The following is a 17,093-nucleotide window of genomic DNA, read 5'->3' as shown; positions in this document are numbered from 1 at the left end:
AGCACACAGCACGTGTGGAAAGTGGACTGACATCAACCCTCCATGGAGACGCACCGCCGCCTCGTGCATCGCTCTGCTGGGCGCGTCCCTTTTCCAACGGCCGCCCTGTGTGTTTCAAAACTTCATAGAAATATATATATTCACCATTTCAAAGATTCCGGAAAAAACCTGTAGAAAGACAGGGGATCCAGTTGCTCTCTGGACCCCTGAAGGTAAAAGTCTCCGGGCAGGAGCAAGAATGGTTGGGAAAGAACCCTGACGGCTTTGGAAGCCTGTGCAAGGATAGCTTTTGGAACGCAAAGCCGCAGAGGGGACTGGTGATGCCCCGAGCTGGCGCGCCCCGGCGGCCCGCGTCCTCCCTCGCCCCTCTCCCCGCTGTCCTCCGCCTCGCCTCGTCACAGCCCCCCTTTCCCGGCACCCCTTCTGCCCCCAGTCCCTCTCCGCCCCACTCGACCCCGCACCGCGCCTCTCCGGGCTTGGCCCACGCCCCCGCCTCCCGCCGCCCCCTCTTCCCGGCCAAAGGGGGATCCGGGCCAAGGAGGCCGCCCCGGCCTCGGTCCTCCCCCGCACCCCCCTTCCGACGGCCGGGCCATAAAGCGCCGGGCCGCGGCCGCCCAGCCCAGCCCAGCCGCCTGCGCCCCAGCTCCGCGTGCGGCCCGGACCAGCGCCCCTCCGACGGCAGCGCCCGCCACCTGCAGCGCCCGCCCGCCCGCCGCCCCCCGGGGAGCTGCCCGCGCCAGCATGCGGGGCCCGCGCGCGCCCGCCGGCCTCGTCCTCCTCCTCCTGCCGCTGCACCTGGTCCTGCGGCCCGCGCCCGCCGCCGGCGCGCAGGGTAAGTGGGCTCCGGCCCGCCGCACCCTCCCGGCCCGGGCGGGCACCGCTTGGGTGCTTCCCTGCCCGGGCCCTGGGGGTCTTGCCCCGCACCGCCCTGTCCCTTTGCCACCGTATCGAAGCGTATTGCCACTGCCAGTCTAGGATCTTCTCAAATTCCATTATCCAGGCATGGGACCAGTTCCCTAAGTAGACGCGCAACTTATTTCCAGCGGATAGGAAGAAGACGTGGCGTTTAATTCAAAGCTTGCCACGCGCTCCTTAGTCCTGTAACGTGTATCTGATATAGGGTGGCATCAGAGCTGTTAGAACACTTTCTGTCCCCTGCAGACCTGTCTCTGCAGGCGCCCTGGCCAGCTAAATCCTTGCACTGGGGTGGTTGTTGGGGGGGACTGGGGTCAGAAACATTGTACATCACTGTTCTGGACACTCAACTGTGTGCCCGGACTGCCTGGACCTTGAAAAGACCAAGTTGCTTTTTTCTTATTTTTGGTCAGGAGTTAGCTCGATCTCTTAATTCAATAAATAATTTGATATAACATACAAATAGCCTTCAGACAGAAAGATTAAGGTTAAAGAAGTTATTTTGTTTGTTGTTTGTTTGTTTGTGTTTTTTTGTAAACACCAAAAGGAAGAAATTATTTCTGTAAGAAAGGATCTTAGGGCTCTAACAGGCTGACGGGGTGATGGCTTTGTGTTTGAACTTGGTGCCTACATTGATTTACTACTGGCTAAGGAAATAAAAGTGCTAGAGACACCCAGGGGAAGGGAGAATGGCCGTTCTTCCCGAAGCCCAGCAAAGACTGCCCGCCTGGGCACTCTCACCCCCTCGCCCTGAGGCGACCCCACACTGACCAGACAACGGTGGTGACTCCAGCCCAGGCCACCAGAACTGAGCTGAGGTTCTGCGCAGGGAGCCTTTGATTGCTATGGTCGTGCATCGCGCTCTGTGTGTCTAGCACGGTAGAAAAAGAAGGCTTTTAAAAAATAATTCAAATTCTTCCTTATTTGGAAAAGTTATTTGGTAGGTTTGAGGTTTGGGGTGTAATCATTTATGTTTTTGACATTGGAACATACAGTTTCATGATGTGTGTTAGGTTTGAACTCTGGCAGTTTTATGGAGACTGAAGTTCAGGCGATACAACTTCAATTATCTGGTTAATTTAGTTGCTGTAGATAATCGGATGAAGTCAAGTTACTGATGGATTCTTTTATAGAGTTATCTAGTCCACAATTACCAACTCAGCTGCATAATTCACTTATCTTCATGTCCCTCGGCTGCGTTGCTAGTCCTAAATTGGTACATATTCACTTTACATACCGTAATAGGCTCATTGGTAGAGGTAATTCCACCTCTAACAAACACTAGAGAGTTGTGCTTGCTCCAATCCTGGCACTTTTGCTAAAACGTAATAACATTAATAGAAAACGGTGGTGGCTCATTTTCTTTTAGAAACATGCTCTAAAAGTCATTACTAACTAATCCCAACTTTGCCTCTTGAGAGAGCAGCAAATGGATCCGACGAGCCACACAGAGTGAAGTACTCAAGTGGGCTCTCGCTGAATCGCCGACCTGATCAAAGGCAGAGCAAGGGCTAAGAGTGGCAGGCGCTCCTATCTCCAATGCCCCGTCACACTTCCAGCAGATGTCCTCTGTTCTGAAGATAACCTGTCCAGAGGGGCGTTTGTCCCCATTGGTGGAAATGACAACTTTTCAATTGTTTAGAAATTTAAAAGCCCACTCCCCTTTTGAAATACAGTAAGCAGTTGTCTTCATAGCTTGTGGGTGTGACTGTGGTATAAGGTCCTCTGATGCAGGTCAAAGAAACAGTATAGATTCAGCCTGAAGACAAAAGTCCAAAAAGGAAAAGAGGACGAGGAGGAGGAGGGATGGCAGGGTGCTGGGGAGATGGCTTAGCAGTTCAAAGAGTTTGCTTGCAAAGCCTGCCAGCTCAGGTTTCAATTCCCAAGCCATCCGTGAAAGCCAGACACTCCCCCAAAAAACTGGTGCAAGTATCTGAAGTTCATTTTCAGTAGCAAGAAGTAAAGGTTTCCCCCAAAACACACACACACACACACACACACACACACACTACATGCAAATACGGTTTTCAAAGGAATAGACATTCTTGAGTAGCCAGGTTTTTTTTCTTATTTGTCTTAGAAACTTTTTCATATTACAAAAGCAATGCATGTGCATTATAGAAAAATAGAAATTAAGTAATCAAGAAAAAAAAACTTTATACAAGTTCCAGGTCAGTCTGGGCTAGATCAAGACCCTACCTCAAAAAAGCAACAACTCCCCTCCCCCCCCTTTTTTTTTTGGTTTTTCAAGGTAGGGTCTCACTCTAGCTCAGGCTGACCTGGAATTCACTATGTTGTCTCAGGGTGGCCTTGAACTCAAGACAATCCTCCTACCTCTGCCTCCCAAGTGCTGGGATTAAAGGTGTGAGCCACCATGCCCTGCAAACAAAACAAAACTTATATACCCTAGAGATAGCCACTATTAATGTCAATACATTGTAGTTTTGTCTTTTTTTTCAAAATCTTTTTCTAAGCAACTGTATATTCAGATAAGATTATGTGCATTCATGGTGGTATGGCCATAGACTCAAATGTGAGATTATGTTATACAAATAGCTTTGTAACCTTTTTTTCACTTTACCAGCATTTTCCATATGTGTTGGTATTTACCTGCATAGATGGTTTGCCACATTTTTGAAGGACTAAAATTAATTTAGCCAGGTTTATGATAGAGGACACCTAAGTCCTCCCCCCCCCCCCACAAATATGCTGATATTGTCCCTAGTAAGTGTTTGAACAGTTGAAGTGCCACATGATGGCTTGGCCTGGAACTACCGACCTCTCTTCATCTGTCAAGGGCCTCCTTCTTCACTTAAGCACAGTTGATGCTTCCTTGGCAAAGCCAAGGGTTTCAGGAGTCCCATCTGTTCCACCTCAACTTCCAGAACAGAAAGTCTAGAATTACTAGTAATGGCAAGTCTCACTACGCCTAAATAATTTGTTATCTTGTCTCCTATTTCCTTCCAATAAATCCTTTTAGTGAAATTGATAGGTCAAAGGTAACTTGTATTTTAGGATCTTTGATACTGTTATTTAAACTGTTCCCAAAATATTTATATTTATTTCACATGGGAACTTACATCAGTGTTGAGTATTAGCTTACAACCATGCAGAACATCCTGGGTTCAATCCCCAGTTTCCTTCCAGCCCCAAAGACACAAAATGTTTGTACTTTTTATAAGTTTTTTTAAATTTTTATTTACTCATTTATTAGAGACAGAGAGACGGGTGGGAGGAAGAAAGAGAGAATGAGAGAGAGAGAATGGGTGTGCCAGGGCCTCCAGCCACTGCAAACGAACGCCAGACGCATGCACCACCATGTCATCTGGCTTACGTGGGACCTGGAGAATCGAACCTGGGACCTTAGGCTTCACAGGCAAGCGCCATAACTGCTAAGCCATCTCCTCAGCCCTGTTTTACTTTTAAAAATCTTACTGAATAGTATATAAAACAAAACCCTTTTCCTGAACTCTCACCAACAGTTATGCATTAGTGTATTCATTATCTCTGCAACTTAGTAGTGAACATAATATCTTGTTAAGTTGAAGTTATCAATCATTTCAACACTAGGTAAGCATATGAACACATCTATCTATACTTAATAGCCACTTGGAATTCATTTTCTAAACGTTGCCCACCCTTATATTAGGATGTTTATCATCTTGTTGATTGACAAATTATAAATATCACCCTTTTAGTAACCAGATTATTGTATCCAAGAGGAAGCCCCAGGTGCTGAAGTTCCTTCCCATCAAGGAATTGTTCAAACAATATTTGATTAACAAATCCCAGTAACTTCTAGTGAGTATTATCCAAAGTTGGCCTTTGCCTTGTCAGTGGTTCTACATATACTGTCAAAGCTTCTGTGAGTCTTAGAAAGCTTTGGCCAAAAAGTGCAGCTTACAGGGCTGGGGAGATGGCTCTGCAGTTAAAGGCCCTTGTTTGCAAAGCCTGCCAGCCCAAGTTTGAGTCCCCAGTACCCACATAAAGCCAGATGCACAATATGGTGCATGTATCTGGAGTTAGTATGCAGCAGCAAGAAGCTCTGGTGCATCCATCCTCTCTCTCTCTCTCTCTCTCTCTCTCTTTCTCTCTCTCTCTTTCTTTCTCTCTTTTAACATTAAAATAGTAAATTTTATAAAAAGTGCTGCTTGCTTGATCATATGTAAATTATACCAATACAAATACAAATGCAGATGTTCGTTTTTGGAGACCAACTCTGTCCATCAGGATACAATCAAGAATAAGAACCACATCATTTTGCCCTTTTGTTTACACAATGTCCCCCTTTTTTTGGGGGGGGGTTCAAGGTACGATCTCTCTCTAGTCCAGGCTGACCTGGAATTCACTATGTAGTTTCAGGATGGCCTCATGGTGATCCTCTAGCTCTGCGTCCTCAGTGCTGGGATTAAAGATGTGTGCCGCCACGCCTGGCTGCTGTTTATTTTAAAGGCACAGAAGGAGCCCTCAGCTGTCACAAAGGTGGCCTATCTTGTAATGGTCTGTCTACTACCACACACATGTCTTCTGCTGCATTCCCTGTCACTTATCACAGGCCAGGAAAATGCAATTTGTTGTGGTCCAGAGAGACGCATAGGAGACCTGAGAGTGGAGTCACTGCTTTGGAACACAAGGAAGACAAGGAGCTGGGTCTCTCATCTGCCCCCTTTGTCCTTCAAGCCTTTAGTACTTTTCCTACTGGGCATTTGCATCTTGTCCAGAAAGATCCAATTTAGTATCAGCAAGCGTAGGCTTCTCTTAAGGGCTATAACGGGCCATAAGTATCAGCCTGTATTTCACACAAGTGAAAGAAGGAGCTAGTGAGTGTGGGAACACGAGCCAAACACAAAACTTAGGTTACCTTATTTTGTAGTACCATCCCCTGTGAAAAGACACCCGTGTGTGCCCCAAAGTTAACCCATCACTGACTCCCTCTTCCTCCTTTTCTCCCCAGTCTTTGACCTTCTGCCTTCCTCCAGCCAGAGACTAACCCCGGCTGCCCTGCGGCCGGTCCTGGCCGACCCCACCCTCCAAGAACTTTATGTGATCGCCACCTTCAAGCTTCAGTCCAAAAGCTCGGCCACCCTCTTCGGCCTCTACTCCTCAACTGACAACAGCAAATATTTTGAATTGACAGTGATGGGACGTTTAAACAAGGGTAAGCAATTTACAGAAATGATTTTCTTAAAACCTTCCTTCTCTCATTCCAGGATTTGGAATCGACTTTCCTTAAGATGGTAGGCATTGTTAATTTCATTTTCAATACCATATTCTTTTGTTGAATGTTTACCTATTTGGAGGTGTTTGAGGCAAAGAATGAAGAATTGCTTGTGGCCAAGGTACCTTTTGACATAGTTTCACCCTCAGGTTTTTTCGAGTCCAGTTATAGACAGGATAAGACCAGAACAATTAGGCTGTTGCCTTAATCATCCCTGGCTGTTATGATAAAATAGTGTAGAGTTGGCAGACTGAACAACAGACATTATTTCACCTAGTTCTGGAGACTAGGAAGTTTAAAGTCAAGATCCAGGTAGGTGTGTTTGAGGTAGGGGCTCACTTCCAGGATCATGGTTGGCTGTCTTTTCATTGTGTCCTCACAAGGTGTAGAAACAACAAGCGCTTGTGTCTCTCTTTCATTTTTTTTTTTTTTTTTGGTGGGGGGGTTCAAGGCAGTGTCTCACTCTAGTCCAGGCTGACCTGGAATTTACTCTGTAGTCTCAGGGTGGCCTCGAAATCACAGCGATCCTTCTACCTCTGCCTCCCGAGTGCTGGGATTAAAGGCGTGCACCACCATGCCTGCTTCTCTTTCATTTTTTATGAGAGAGAGAGATTGTGTGTGTGTGTGTGTGTGTGTGTGTGTGTGTGTGTGTGTGTGTGAAAGAGAGAGAGAGTGAGTGACAGAGAGAGAGAATTGGTGTACCAGGGCCTCTAGCCCCTGCAATCACACTCCAGATGCATGCGTGTGTGTGACTTTGTATGCAATCTGCTTACATGGGTTCTGGTGAGTTATACCTGGGTCCTTAGGCTTCACAGGCAAGTGCCTTAACTGCTAAGCTATCTATCCAGACTTCTCTTTCTTTTAATTTTGAAGAAGTCGGGTCTTGCTATAGCCCAGGATGACCAAAAATCCACTATGTAGTCTCTGGCTAGCCTTGAACTCACAGTGATCCTCCTGCCTCTGCATCCCAAGTGCTGTGATTAAAGGTGTGTGCCACCGCACACCAGCAAATCTCTTCCTCTAATTCCACTAATCCTATTGTGAGGATTTTACCCCTTAAGGCCTAATCTAACCCTAATTAACTCCTAGAGGCCTTGCCCTCAACTAGCATCACTTTGAAGAGGAAGAACGGATGTGACAGGTAGGATACAGGCAGCCCCTAGCAGACACCATCAGCACTTGTGCATTCTCTTGGTTGCCATGCTGAGCAGACTCAGCTCATAGTGTGGGGAAGGCTTTGCTGGCCTTGATAGAGAAGACACACATCAAACAGAATAGAATGAATAGCTTTCTTCTCTGTCCGCACCACTTCACACCAGTCTCTGGCTGTTGTGTGTCGTCTGCTTTACTGCCGAAAGGAGTTTACCACAAGCACTGGAGAAACAGCACCCGAAACAGAAGGTCATGAGTTTTCATCCTCTTCCCCTCCACGCGTGCCCTGGGAACAACACGTGCTCCTGTTCATTGAGGCGTATGACAGATAGGGTTTTCTTATTTGTTTCTTTGTCTTGGGCATCTAATAAAATAAGAGGGTCCGTCCTTGGCCTGGGTTTTCTATTAATTTCAGCTTGCTTTATCAAGTAGACCCTTCTTAGTGTTTCAGAGTCTTTCTCAAATTCTACTTGACTGAGACCTTCAATCTGTGGGTTTAGGAACTAAAGAAATTCCTACCACATAGCTTTCATAGGCCTGCAGAGTTAAAGTAGAAAGGAATGGACTGTCATCCATCTTTCAGGTAAAATTCCAATCCCCCCTTTCTCTCCTCCCACCCCTTCTCTTTGCTGTGTTCTTCGGGGCTCTCAGGGTTGGGTGAGGTTTCAGATTATGGGACCTCATGTTCTGCTGATTAGTTCAGCCATTCCTACCCCCTTTTTCCTGTCCTCTGCCATTCTGAGGTGACTTGGTCTCTTTCTGCCTCCACAGGCCCATTTTGCTCACAGCTATTGAATGAGCTACCAATGTCCCCAAAACCTGGCTGCTCAGTTGTGATCTGTAAAAATCAATACTTTCCATCTACAGGTCAGCAGCTTCTTTCTCAACTATTTTAGACACGTTGGAAAGACTTTTGTTTTGGTTCAGTTCATCTCAACAACTAGAAGGTCTTCTCTCCAATGAAAACTCTGCTCCTCCCCCTGACCCTCACTGTTTTGCCCAACCAGAAGCAGCTCATTGGCAAGGAAATGGTTTATTTCAGCTTACAGTCTCAAGGAAAAGTTCCACCACAGCCAGGAAAGCATGGCAAGAGGAGGGAGCCTGGGTCATGTCTTGTCACGTCAGCTGGGCAGTAGGAGCAAGAGTGAGGGTACTCTGAACACCAATTGGTCTGGACCCACAAACCTCAAGGTCCACCCCCAAGAAAACACCTCCTCCAGCGAGGCTGTACTTTCCAAAGGCTCCATCAGCTAGGGATCAAGTGTGAGGCTTTATTGCAAAGCACAAAACTATGGTGGACATTTTGCATTCAAACCACTACACCCCTCTACTTCTAAAGTGGCCGTGTGTGTGGGAACCCATCACAGACAGTCAGCCCCTGTCTACCAAGAAACCCTGCCTGAACTGGTTCTCTAAGCGTTTTGTTCTATAAAAGCAAGGGAAATGTTACCCACAGAGGCACATAGATAAATGAGGGAGGTCTTACCACTGCGTTTGCCTCTGAAGAATCACCCGAATGTGATGCAGCTATAAATAACCATGGATTAAAATTTTGGAGAGAAGCTGGAAGGTTTGAATAAAACCCCCTTTTCTGTTACTTTTTTCTTTCCAGTACTAGGGATAGAACCTAGGACTTTGTGCATGCTAGACAAGCAGTTTACCATTGAGCTATATTGCCAGCTCTCCTCTTATGCTTTAGATCTTAAATGTAACCTGAAGGCACACATGCTAAAGACTTTATTCTCAGTTTATGATATTATTGGTGGAACATTTAGTACAAGGGGCTGAGGAAGTTAGGTAAAGGGGATGGAGGGTCCCTAGCCCCTGCTTGTTTCTCTCTGTGCTTCCTGGCTGTGTGAGCTGAGCAGCTTTTCCTTCACCACCTTCTCTTCACCATGATACTGTGTATCACAGCTGTTGGAGTGCCTGAAGCCATGAGCTGAAATAAATATTTCCTTTGTTAAAGCTGTCAATATCAGATAGTTTGTCACAACAATGGAAAGCAGACCCAAGACACTTCCTTACCCTCCAATCTATTAGAGAAGATGAGTGATTCTTAGCAAATATGGAGGGAGTAAGACCTCTGGAAGAATCCATAAATGAGAATTCTCAGATAACAAAGAGGAACTTGCATGCGTATTAAAGCTTGGAGAGTGGAAGAGTGTGCATAGAGCTGGAAAAGTATAAACATTTGCCATCACTGCTAAATCCAAGTTCAAGGGATGAGCAATGGCCCATGCTGACCTGAGCAACAAAGAAACACTACTGAGCCCTCCAGTTCAAGGAAAGGGGAAGGCATGCAGTTGTGACTTCTTACTGAGGTATTCAGTGGTGGCCTTGCTGACATAGCTTATGGAGGGTTGAGGACAACGATCTCCCTGCATGGTGAGCTCCAGGCAGCATTCAACTGACCACACTCAGCTGATCTCCCCTTCTTGTTGACTTGCATAAAACAGAGAAACAATCAGAAATCCAAATGTATCTCTATCAATTTAGAACCTCTGAGTTGTAAACGAAACTTATTGTTCACATCAGCGGACTTGCGTGAGTCTTGGCCTCGTGAGAAGTAGGTAACCGCACAGACAGAATCAAAACGCAAAGTGGGGAGTGTTTCTGGGAAGGTGGAACAGTGGGTAAAGTGCTTACCATGCAAGAATGAGAGATTGAGTTCGAATCCCCAGTTCCCACATAAGAGCTGTGCAGTGGCATGTGCCTGTAGTCCCAGTGCTGGGGAGTTGGAGACAGGAGAAACCCTTACTATTGCTGATCAGCTATTCTTGCCAAATTGGTGAGTTCTAGGTCCAGTAGGAAAGACACTGCCCTGAAAATTCAGATGGAGGACATCTGAGGAAGACCCAGTGTTGACCTCTGGCCTCCACATGCATGTGCACACATATGTTCCCATGCAGGTACACCACATTCCATATATAAACACAACCAAAACAATCGTTTTTAATTAAGTTGCTTATTTTCAAGCACAGAGACATAGAGAAGAGAGACAGACAGAATGGGTGTGCCAGGGCTTCCAGCCACTGCAAACAAACACCAGAGGCATCTACCACTTTGTGCATCTGTCTGTACATGAGCACTGGGGAATCAAACCTGGGTGGTTAGGATTTTTTAGGCAGGTGCCTTAACCTCTGAGCCATCCCTCCAGCATCAAAACAACTGTTTTAACAGGAAAAGAAGAGAATTGGTGTTAGATTGCCTGAGCTCAGATGCGCTCCTGGAACAAGCCGATGAGTAGTGTACAGGCGACGCTTGTCACTGAGCTCTTTCTCTGCTCTCGCCTCTCCAAGTCTTCTCACTCAGCCCTCTCTCTACTGCTCCAAACCCAGCCTGATCGAGGCACGCCTAGCCACACAGACCTTTGCTGGCCTCCACTGCAGACTGAATAAAGCACAGACGCCTCAGCTCTTCAGGCTTCTGTAAGCCTTCCCAGCTTGCTCCTCTTTCCCACCCCGCGTGTCGCCTGCATTTCTGGCGCACGCCTTTAATCCCAGTACTTGGGAGGCAGAGGTAGGAGGATCGCAGAGAGTTCGAGGCCACCCTGAGACTACATAGTGAATTCCAGGTCAGCCTGAGCCAGAGTGAGACCCTACCTCGAAAAAAAAAAAAAACCCCAAAAAAAGAATGAGGAGGGGCAAATTCTGTCCTTTATAGAAAAAGAACAAAAACATTTTGAAAACTATAGAATAATGAACTTTAGGAAAACCCACAAATGCTTACATTATTATTGTTCAGGTATTACATGGAAAAACTATCTGGGATTGTTTTAAAGAAAAAAAAATGGGTCACTAAGAATAAATCATAGTAAATTTTTTCAGTACAATTTCTAAAGTGATAGATCAAAAATATGCTATGAGAATAATGTATCTTATCTTCAGAAAAATAATCGTATGTAGTCTCCATTATGCCTTTAACAAGACTTAAAAAAAAAAAAGAAGAATGTGCTAGATAATAGTTCTGCTGGGGTAAGATAAGTCCCCTTACAGCCAGGAATCTGGTGACATTTATTTGTTCGTGTGTGTGTGTGTGTGTGTGTGTGTGTGTGTGTGTGTGCGCGCGCACGCGCGTGTGAAGCGGGGTCTCACTCTAGCCCATGATGATCTGGAATTCACTCTGTAGCACCCAGGCTAACCTCAAGCTCACAGTGATCCTCCTACTTAAAGGTGTGTGCCTTTTATCTGGTGCCTTTCTTTAAAAAGTTTGTGCTTTATTTACTTATTTATTTGAGAGAGACAGGAAAGAGAGAGAGAGAATGGGCATGTCAGGACCTCTAGCTACTGCAAACAAACTCCAGATGCATGTACCACTTTGTGCATCTGGCTTACATGGGATCTGGGGAATAAAACCTGGGTCCTTAGCCTTCACAGGAAGTGCCTTAACTGCTAAGACATCTCTTCGGCCCTCAGGTGGCTTTTTGCCAAGCTCTCTTAAGCATTAAACTTTTCAACACATTGCCCTAAATGAAGGTAGTATTTTATTGTGTTTTCAACTAGCACAAAGCTTAAGAATTGAAATGAATATATTCACTGCCATGGTTATTCACAAGATGTCACAGTGAGCTATAATCAGTCAGAAGGACCTTAATAAGCATAAATGTAAATCCTTCATCTGAGTGAAAAGTAAAATCGGTAGAAGTTCAGGATGGAGGGGGAGCTAACCCAGGAAGTCCCTCAGCATTAATAACCAGTTAGGAGGCTGAGGGGGTGGCTCAGTGGTTAAAGACACTTGTTCTGAAAGCCTGCCAGCCTGGGTTCCGTTTCCCAACCACTCACACAAAGCCAGCTACCAAAAAAAAAAAAAAAAAAAAAAAAACAGTGGTGCATGTGTCTTGCTTTCATTTATAGAGGCAAGAGGTCCTAATGCAACCATTCACACACAAACACAAAGAAACAGAGAAAGAGAAAAAGAAAAAAATCAATCAGCATTTAGCATAGGGCTGGATACACAGCGGATGCCACAGATGTTTACTGGGTGAACAGCCAGGCACTGGGACACAGCTGTTTAGAAGGCTCCTTAAGTTGTGCGCTTCAAGCACATAGATGTGCAGCCAGGTTAAGAGAACTGATAGGTCCACGGTGTTCTTCGTTGTCTAAGACACGTCTGTAAGGCTGTGTCTCATCCAGGGACACTGTCAAACCAGAGACATCCATTTGTATCACATCCATGTTGAAAGGTAAAGGAACTAGGAAAATAAAAGATCCAGACTAAAGATGGGAGAGATATAAAAGTATTCGAAAGAAGCTATTTGAAAATGAGGATCATTCTAAATCTGTCCATAAGCTCTGAAGAGCAAAATTAGAACCCATGGGTGGAAGTCAGAGAAACCGAAATTGGCTTTATATTAGAGAAATCATGGAGAGATATCCAAACGTGAAATGGGGTTTTCTGTGAAGTAGTGAGATCTTTATTACCAGAAATATGATTGTAGAGGCTGTACTTTAATTGAAGGGATTTCCAAGGAAAGTTATTAAGTGAGGTGACTTGTAATGCTAATAGTCTATGACTCTACTAAGGCTAGAAGGGATCCATGGGTGCTAAAGAAACTGCCCTGAAATGGTCCTATGGCATGGCCTTTGGACCCTGTGCCCCTCTCAATGTTATCATCTGCCTCAAGATGAATCTCACAAGTTTCCAGAACAGAAAGCCGTCCGATAGTATGACTGCTGTGCTTCCTTCCACTGATTAGATTATTCATGTCTCTCTCTCACCCTCCCTGCTCCCCATCCTTATCCTCTGTAAAGTTTACAGGTGTTCAAACTGTTACAAGAAAATTTTGAGGCAGGCTTCATTTATCACAGTATTTTCAGGAAAAGCTATTTGTATGTAAAATTGGAAACCCTTTTGTATGCAGTTCTAAAGCACTAAAATCACCATGCCCTGCTACGTAGGCCATAAAGATAGACCAACAAAGGCAGACAAGAATATCCAACACACACACACACACACATATACACACACACACACACACACACACACACAGCGATAGCAAGAAGACACTTCTTAGTGTTGAAGTCATTTTAAAATTAGAGGCAAAGTTTGATGATGATGGCTCTCATTAGATATTTAACAGCACTAAAGAGCAGAGCAACTGGCCAAGTGGAACAGTAATCCCTCCACCACCTTCCCTAGGTGACCAATCCAGATCACTCCAAATACCTTGGCCTAAAAGATCAAATGTCTTCATTTCCAGTTTCTTTTTTTAAAAAAATATTTTTATTTTATTTATTATTTGTTTGAGAAAGGGAGACAGAGAGAGAGAGAGAGAATGGCTGTACCAGGACCTCTAGTCACTGCAAACTCCAGACTTATGTGCCACCTTGTGCATCTGACTTACCTAGGTACTAGGAAATTGAACCTGGGTCCTTAGACTTTTCAGGTAAGCACCTTGACCTCTAAGACATCTCTCCAGTCCATTTACAGTTTCTTAAAGTGAGTCTCCTATTTCATTACTTTGAAAGTTAATATTTTGTTAATTTTTTTTTTGTTTTTTTTGCTATCATGTCCACTTTCTAAAAAAACACCTTTTGAAAATTCTTTCTCAAGATAGCAGAACTTCAAATACTCATCATCTGGGTGTTTGTTTTGTGTTTCTTCTCTGCCTCTATTGTATGTTTGTCTCATTCCCTACCAGTCCCTGGTGGTAATTTAATCAGGCTGGATGATTTGGTGCTCAGATCAGCTCGGTGCCCAGCTGAGGAGATGTAGCTCCTGGACAATGATCAGGAGGAGGGCAGCGTGGTCTAAGAGGAGGAGCGGACCTTGAAATGCCTTTTAGTGCTCAAGCTTTTATTAGGAGAGTTGGGTGCACTGTGCCAGGTGGACCTGCAGCCGGTGAGAGAGGGGCAGACTCTGGAAGTCCAAAGAACAAAGCATGGTGGTCCCCTTTTAAACGTTTTCCAGAGAGAGGGAAAGTTCAACTCCACAAGACTCACCCTACATATCACGCATAACAGCCACTAAGGCACTGTACAGGGCCCATGGAATAAACAGACTGGGCACAGGGGGGTGGGACTGGGCTGGCTTGCCACCAGACCTTGGTCCCCAGTTAGCAGGGCCTCTTAAAGTGATCATAGGAATTATAATATTCCAGCCTTTTGTTTGTGTAAAAAATACAGGCATGACTGATAGAAACGGGAAGTGGAGAAGGCCTGGGGGCTGAGGGGTACTGTATTCACATCACTGGCTTCCCCAGCTGAATTGGGTATCATTCATTAGGGAGTGGCCACCTTGTCTTATGACCCCACTGATGTTGTTTGAGTCAGAGGTTGGTGCCTATCAGGAGGTTGTGGTTCTGTGTCTATGTGATGTGTTGGACAGTGGTCTGGATCACCAGCTGGTCTACAGAATGGCTTATGGATGTAAGAATCAAAAATGGTTATTGCAGGCTGCAGAGATAGCTTAGCGGTGAAGGCACTTGCCTACAAAGCTGAAGGATCCCAGTTCAACTGTCCAGGATCTATGTGAGCCAGATGCACAAGGTGGCGCATATGCCTGGAGTTCATTTGCAGTGGCTGGGGGCCCTGGAAATCCCATTCTCTCTATTTCTTCCCCCTTTCTTTCTCATAAATAAATAAAATATATATTTTTAAAAATGTTCTTGCCAGGCGTGGTGGTGTATGTCTTCAATCCCAGCACTTGGGAGTCAGAGGTAGGTGGATCACTGTGAGTTCAAGGCCATCCTGAGACTGAATTCCAGATCAGCCTGGGCTAGACAGCAAAACCCTACCTCAAAACCCCCCAAAAAGTGGTTATTAAAAAACTGTTATTATTAAGGAAAAAAGGCAGTAATAGCCAGTATGAGCCAGAAGGTCCAGGATGAGTTTTGGCATTTCATGTAAATTTGGAAGGACATTTTATGCTACTTATGACAGTGCCATAAAGTCGGGTGTCAAATTGTCAAAGTACACAAACAGTATGTTTAGAAGGAAAGGTGTCATATAGACGAGTTGTGGAAGCTACTTCTATAACTATGTGGACATATACGTATATATATATAATTGTGGGTAGCAAGAGTTACAGTGAACCCATCAGTCTTCTACAAAGTCTACTTTTTTCATTTTGTAAACAGTTGTATTAGACACTCGTGGATGCTATGAGAAAATTAGTAAGAAACAGAGCTGGCAGTATGGACAGGTTGGAGCCAGTCCCGGGACAAGAGCTCAGGTGCTAATTAGAATCCACTAAGAAGCTACTAGAGGATTTCATTTGCTCGTCTGTGTGCTTGCTCTGAGAAGGTGGTGAAGGAGCAATAAGAGCAAGGCAGCTCTATTTAAGTAGGTAGTCAGTAGGGACAGAGATCAAGAGAGAGGAACAAGGGGGTGCCCTTTGCTTGTCCTGGCAAAGCTGAAACTCAGCATCTGACCCAGTCTCGCCTAAGACAGACAACCTGTCAGCAACAGCGCCCCTACCTCTTCCCCATTCCACCTAGGCTTGCGGGCCTCTCTTGAGCCAGCCCCTTGAGCCCCAAAACACCAATCAGCTCTCTCCCTTACTGGCCTGAGCATAACAATAAAGAAAATCCCAATGAACTAAAAAAAAAAAAAAAAAAAAAAAAGTCTTGTCATAAGGGATTCTTGGCTGTACATTTCCCTCCCGATGTCTGAACCTCCAGGTTGTGATCTGGTAAGTCTCGCCCCTCCCCATCCCAGCCAGGCTTTTCCTGGAAGAAGGAGCATTTCTTCCTTTTTGTTTTGTTACTCTCTTCTAAGCTATGGAATTTTACTAACTGATCTCGTAGCTTTTTCTAATGTGCAGGCGCCAGGCTTACATGCTCATGTCCCACTTCGTGTGTGTGTGTGTGTGTGTGTGTGTGTGTGTGTGTGAGAGAGAGAGAGAGAGAGAGAGAGAGAGAGAGAGAGAGTCCCTGTAAATTTCTCCATGTCTGTGTGCCCATTCTAGCCTTTTCTGGATACTAGTTTTCCCCAAATAAACCTCATTATTAATAATTTACTCTTTTCGGTCCATTTCCTTAATTCTTTGTCAATGGTCAAGAATCTAAAAGTTGGGATTCACAGGCCAGGTTAAAAAACAAAAAACAAAAAACTCCATACCCTCAAAATTTCATGACATAACAGCACCCCGAACCCCCACAGTTCTGTAACAGGACAGGCTTGATCCGAAGAACCTTATAAGAAGCCGCATCTGCTAGTCGCAAAACTGTATAAAGGAGACCGGCAGTGGTGAGACGAAGGAGATCTTGGAGAGAAGATCTGCCCACAGAGGCAGCCGAGAGGCAAGGAGACCCCTTGCCAGCGCTCCTGAGGGCTGCCCCGCTGCAGGGTGGCTGCATCCCCCGAGCCAGGCCCGAGGAGAAGCCACGGCCCCGGCCAGAGCGGTGAACGGATGCCTGCAGCTGGAGAAACAGCTGCACCCAGGGACCTCCCCCGAGCCAAGGGCTTCCTGGGTGTGGCCCAGCAGAGGTGTGGTGTTCCGGGTCAGGGACAGGCTTCTGGCTCCTGGGTGGAAGGTCTTTGGAAAGAAACAGTCTTGCTCTCTCTCAGGTCTTTCTTTCCCCCGTTTTGCCCCCTCTGCTTTGTGTGTGTCTTGCCCTAAACCCCAGTGAGTGGGTCCACAACCTCTCCCCATGGCTGCCTCAGGGAAGGCTGGGGAGGCTCCTGCCTAGGCTGGATGCAGCATCTCCTGGGGCCCAGGGCTTTGAGCTCGGGGTTCTGTGACTGATGGGAGCACGCCTGGGTTTCCCGAGCAAGCCTTCCGGGGTAGTCTTCCTGCTCGTAGGGCGAGGAGTATGCAATAAGACAAGAAAACCGACAAGCGGAGGCCCTGCGAGACCCACAGATTA

General features: G+C 45.8%; 1 protein-coding gene across 1 annotated transcript in view; it reads left to right on the top strand.

Moving 5' to 3' along the window:
• The window catches only part of Thbs4 (thrombospondin 4), a 70,624-nt gene that overhangs the window by 19,963 nt on the left and 33,568 nt on the right, over positions 1-17,093 (top strand). Inside the window, exons 3-4 of the mRNA XM_045133396.1 lie at positions 434-832; positions 5,870-6,073. Of these exons, the coding sequence (XP_044989331.1) occupies positions 434-832; positions 5,870-6,073 (603 nt within the window). The remainder of the gene's footprint in view (positions 1-433; positions 833-5,869; positions 6,074-17,093) is intronic.

Source organism: Jaculus jaculus, chromosome 14, assembly GCF_020740685.1.
Source record: "Jaculus jaculus isolate mJacJac1 chromosome 14, mJacJac1.mat.Y.cur, whole genome shotgun sequence".
Lineage (NCBI taxonomy): Eukaryota > Metazoa > Chordata > Mammalia > Rodentia > Dipodidae > Jaculus > Jaculus jaculus.
This window is presented reverse-complemented; position numbering and strand designations above follow the sequence as displayed.